At 36.9% G+C, this 4,176-nt stretch overlaps 1 protein-coding gene across 1 annotated transcript in view; it reads left to right on the top strand.

The window, feature by feature from the left end:
• Nucleotides 1-852: 852 nt before the first annotated feature.
• Nucleotides 853-4,176, top strand: part of LOC103144107 (band 4.1-like protein 1) — a 75,477-nt gene continuing 72,153 nt past the window's right edge. Inside the window, exon 1 of the mRNA XM_016675752.1 lies at nucleotides 853-876. Coding sequence (XP_016531238.1) covers nucleotides 853-876 — 24 coding nt within the window. The remainder of the gene's footprint in view (nucleotides 877-4,176) is intronic.

Here is a 4,176-nt window from a genome sequence, read left to right as displayed (position 1 = left end):
CCTTTGAGTCAGAGGAACTTTTTTTTTGAATTTACATAATTAATAGACCTTTTAAAGTGGTATGATGGAACACTTGAGTCATAAAAATTGACTTTTCTTAAACATAGGTATACCTTTGTCCTGGATGTGATTAAGACATAGTGACATTGGTTTAAAGGTTTATAAAGAAAAGTCTTCTGCATGAATGCAAAATTTTTAGATTAGAGTTGTTTTGAGATGGCAGACCTACTTTGCTCTCATCATCTCAGGAATTAGCTATTAGCTTCAGCTAAATGACAATGCTGTGAGTCTTTTACTGTAAGAAAGACTGCTTGTTTAAAAAAAATGCAGGATTTTTGCTCTGAATGAACAGAGACATAACCTTCTACCTCTCTTTGAAAAAAAAAAAGCACTTGTAAGGCACCCACTCAGGAGAGTGGGTGAGTACTTATTAGCCTAGAATCATTTGTTTCAGAGTGCAATCAGAGGAGGAGGCGGCGATGCTGATCGCTTGATTTTTTTCTCCCTCCTTGAGAACGCATCATTCTTCAGAGCCTCTTCTCTCCAATCAGAGAGTTTACTCTGGAATCATATCCACAGTTCAGCCGGTGACAGGAAATTGATTAGACAGCAAGTGGGAAATGAGTCCCCGAGCGGACCCCCGCTTCCCTTTTATCCCAAAGGACGGGAATTCATTTCTGTCAGATCACTGTGATTTTTGTGTAATGGGACAATTTGCACGGTGGGGGAGCTGAAGGAGACAGAGGGAGAGGACGTTCACACTCCTTTAACCATGTGCGATATGTCAGGACCTTTTCCAGGTCGGGAGTCTGGATGTAGCTGTCTGTCCTCAGAGCAAATTGTGATAATACCATGGTCATCGCCTTCAGCTCCCAGGTGGATTAAATTGATGTGATTTAATGCCTGTAGAGCTTAGAGGCCATCAGGAAGATCCTCTCACTGCACTTTTATAAAGAATATGTCTTATACATATTTGTTTGGTGTGCTGTGAAAAGATCAGTCTCCTTCTTGAGCTACTACTTCCATCTGAAGAAATGCACTGCTCCCAACCAGAAACAACCAATTAGTGCCAGGAGGAGGGGCTTAGCGCTGTCAATCAACATCCTGTACTTGCTGTAGGAAAGCTGTAGCAATAGCAGAGAGCAATGGTGGAGAGGCTTTGAGGGTGGTAGTGGGGGTGAATGTGCAGCACAACACAAGATTGTGATTGACAGCGCTAGGACCCGCCTCCTGGCTCTGATTGGTTGTTTCTAGTTAGCTTTGGGAGAAAATGGAGGAGCTCAGTTTTTTCACAGATTATCACCAAACTGTCACGACATCATGTCAGTTTCAACAAACATGTAAACAAAATATATTTTATGAAAGCTACATACTGCAGTAACAATGTTAACAACACAAACATTTCAAATAATGATGTACAATGTGATCTAATTACTTTTAAAACAGCAACTGATAATCTGCTTCAAATCTCTAGTGGATGCAATTTTAAACCTTTTTTTTTTTTTACTTTGGCTGTTTGAATGTTGCCACTTTTGAAACTTTTCTTTATGTGGTTCTCAAGTGTCATTCAAGGTCACAGTTTTCCTGCAAGCTGTTTTGCACAGATCTCCTTGGAGATATTTTGTGACAACATGTGTCTTACACGTCAGTATTTTTAATAAACAGCCGCCAAAGAACATTCTCCAAGGTCACAGGCATTTTAACCTTCAGATGAGAAATCTACTGAGTGGCTATGAAATAATTTCACAACAAAAGGTTAGCCTTGGACAGCAGCTTTAGTGCCTGATTTAAACAGAAATATGCACTTTCTCTATCACAGTTGGCAGATGAACATGTAACTGTAATGTAACTTTTTGTGTCTTCTTTTTGGGTTTATCGTCATATTCCGACATCCACAAGTTTGTGATGCAAGTTTGTGATGTCGTGATGTAAAGCATCCGGTGAAACAAAGCTGGCTGAAATATTTCATTCCAAAGTCTACAAATAAAATCTTTCTCTCACTCTGGCTTTTATGAGGAGTCCGAATTTATTGATTAAAATGATTAATAATTCAATTTTTATGTTCCTATGCACAACCCATAATGACAAAAACAGATTACATCTGCAGTGATTTTTTTGTCTTGTTTTTAATCACGCACATAAGCAGCAAAAAGTCAATATGTATGTTTACTTGAGATGAATAGATGCTCACAGAAACCCTGCAGCTTTCTTCCGTTTCAGTTCACTTCATAGCTAATAACATAAAGAGCATAAAGCTTTTCATACAAATACTGATGCATCCTATAGTTTCATTCATTTGCTTTAGTGAGGCTCTTATTCTGTCTAGAGACAAATAATATATTTATTGTTATTTTATCCAATTATAAAAACAAAGTCAAAAACATGAATAAAAATACAATTTATTATATTAAATAGTATTGAATTAAATTTCAGCACAATTGAAAAAATCAGGACGCCAGTGTTGGAACTGCAGCACATGGTGTGGAGAAACACTGACATTGAGAAAATCTGTGTTTATGTTGCTGTATGCTTAAACCTAAAGGCATGGATATATAGACCAGTGGAAGTTATGCTGCCTAATTAGTGTACCAAATGCAAACACATACAGGAATATAGAGGGAAAAAGAAAGTTATCCAAACACAGAACCCTTTGTTACTCTACAACCAGACTTAGTGCAGAAGAAAGATTTATTAGCATGTTAACATGAACAGATTAGAATGTTGTTTATAACAGGCAGGGAAAAAACCTCAGCCTCAGAAACCTGTATTATTTATAAGTTTTTTTTCTAAGTGTAAGACTATAAAATGAACTTTATAACCACAACTTTATGTCAATAAACAAAAACACGACTCATTTGCATTTTCATCTTTTTTTTTTCTTTTTTTGCTAAATTTTATAAGTTTGCTCAAGATTTGCACAACAGTTATATGGAATCGTAGCTTGTGTTAAATTGCTGTTGTTGCATTTTTATGAGGGAAACAGAATCTTGTGGCATTTTTTTAATTTATTTATCTTAAATCATTGTTTAGCACTAAGGTTAAAGTATGGAGGATGAACATTATTGCAATCATTGCTCAGTATTGAATGTCATTCGAACGCCACTGCTTTTATGTTCATAATAACGAATTCCTGAAAGCTAAACATTTCCCTTTAAACTACAGGAAGTAGATCTAAGAGTTTTTATATAAATTACATGCTTTTAGTTTTCCAAAAATAGTTTCAGTGCTGGTAGCCTATGTACACTGCGTTGTTACTCACTCTTCTCTAAGGTCTTTGTGAGTCTCTGTTGTGACGTGCCCTGAACACACACCTCTTCAAACTGACAGAACTGGCTTCTCTCTGCGCTTGTGGTTTGGCTTCCATCCTCCTCCACCAACTGGAGCTTTCTGCTGATTTTCAGGAATATTCACTTATGGCACACAGACACACTCGCACGCACGCACGCACGCACGCACACACACTATCTTTGTGTTGCTATCTTTGTGGGGACTTTCCATTGACTTCCATTCATTTCTACAGCCTAAACCTTACCTTTACCCTTTTCCTAACCCTAACCCTATATATATAGCATTTTATAACAAATGAAGGTAACATAGTTTCTTGATTGGGCTGTAAAATGGCACTCTGTGACTGGAACGCAGATAATACTGTCTTAAAAGACGTTAGCATTACAACAATACACTTTTTGGTTGTTCAGTTTTATTGTGAGTTGTAGAATCTGCCAAGAATGCTAAAAAAACTCTTTAATATCTCTCTCTGGGAGGAATTTCATGTGAAAGCACATGCCCTTGGTGAGCAGGTGCATCATTTCTGATGAAGTTGAGTTCATCAAGAATTTTGAAAGTTATACTGAAAAGAGCAATTCCTCAAGAGAAATACATTTTCTTACATGATTGCTTTAGTGTCAGATTTTTCTTTGATGGCTCAGTTTGATCAGAGAAGGTTTAACCAGAAGTTTCTACACATCTGCAATGTAGAAGTTTTATGAAGCATGGTTAGTAAAGGTGATTTGGAAACAAAACTAATATGGCTGCTTTAGATTATTGATAAAAAAAAATGCTTTGCAGTGAATTTTTAACCTGGTTTATGTTACTGTTACGACCCGGCTCAGCCAGGGGAAAGGGAAGTAACATTAAAGAAACCTAGGTGGTAAGGTTTAACAATTTAGAGGTTTA

This window comes from Poecilia formosa, unplaced genomic scaffold (genome assembly GCF_000485575.1).
Source record: "Poecilia formosa unplaced genomic scaffold, Poecilia_formosa-5.1.2 Scaffold121, whole genome shotgun sequence".
Taxonomy (NCBI): Eukaryota; Metazoa; Chordata; class Actinopteri; order Cyprinodontiformes; family Poeciliidae; genus Poecilia; species Poecilia formosa.
The sequence above is the reverse complement of the archived record's forward strand: the minus strand, read 5'-3'. Positions and strand labels throughout refer to the sequence as shown.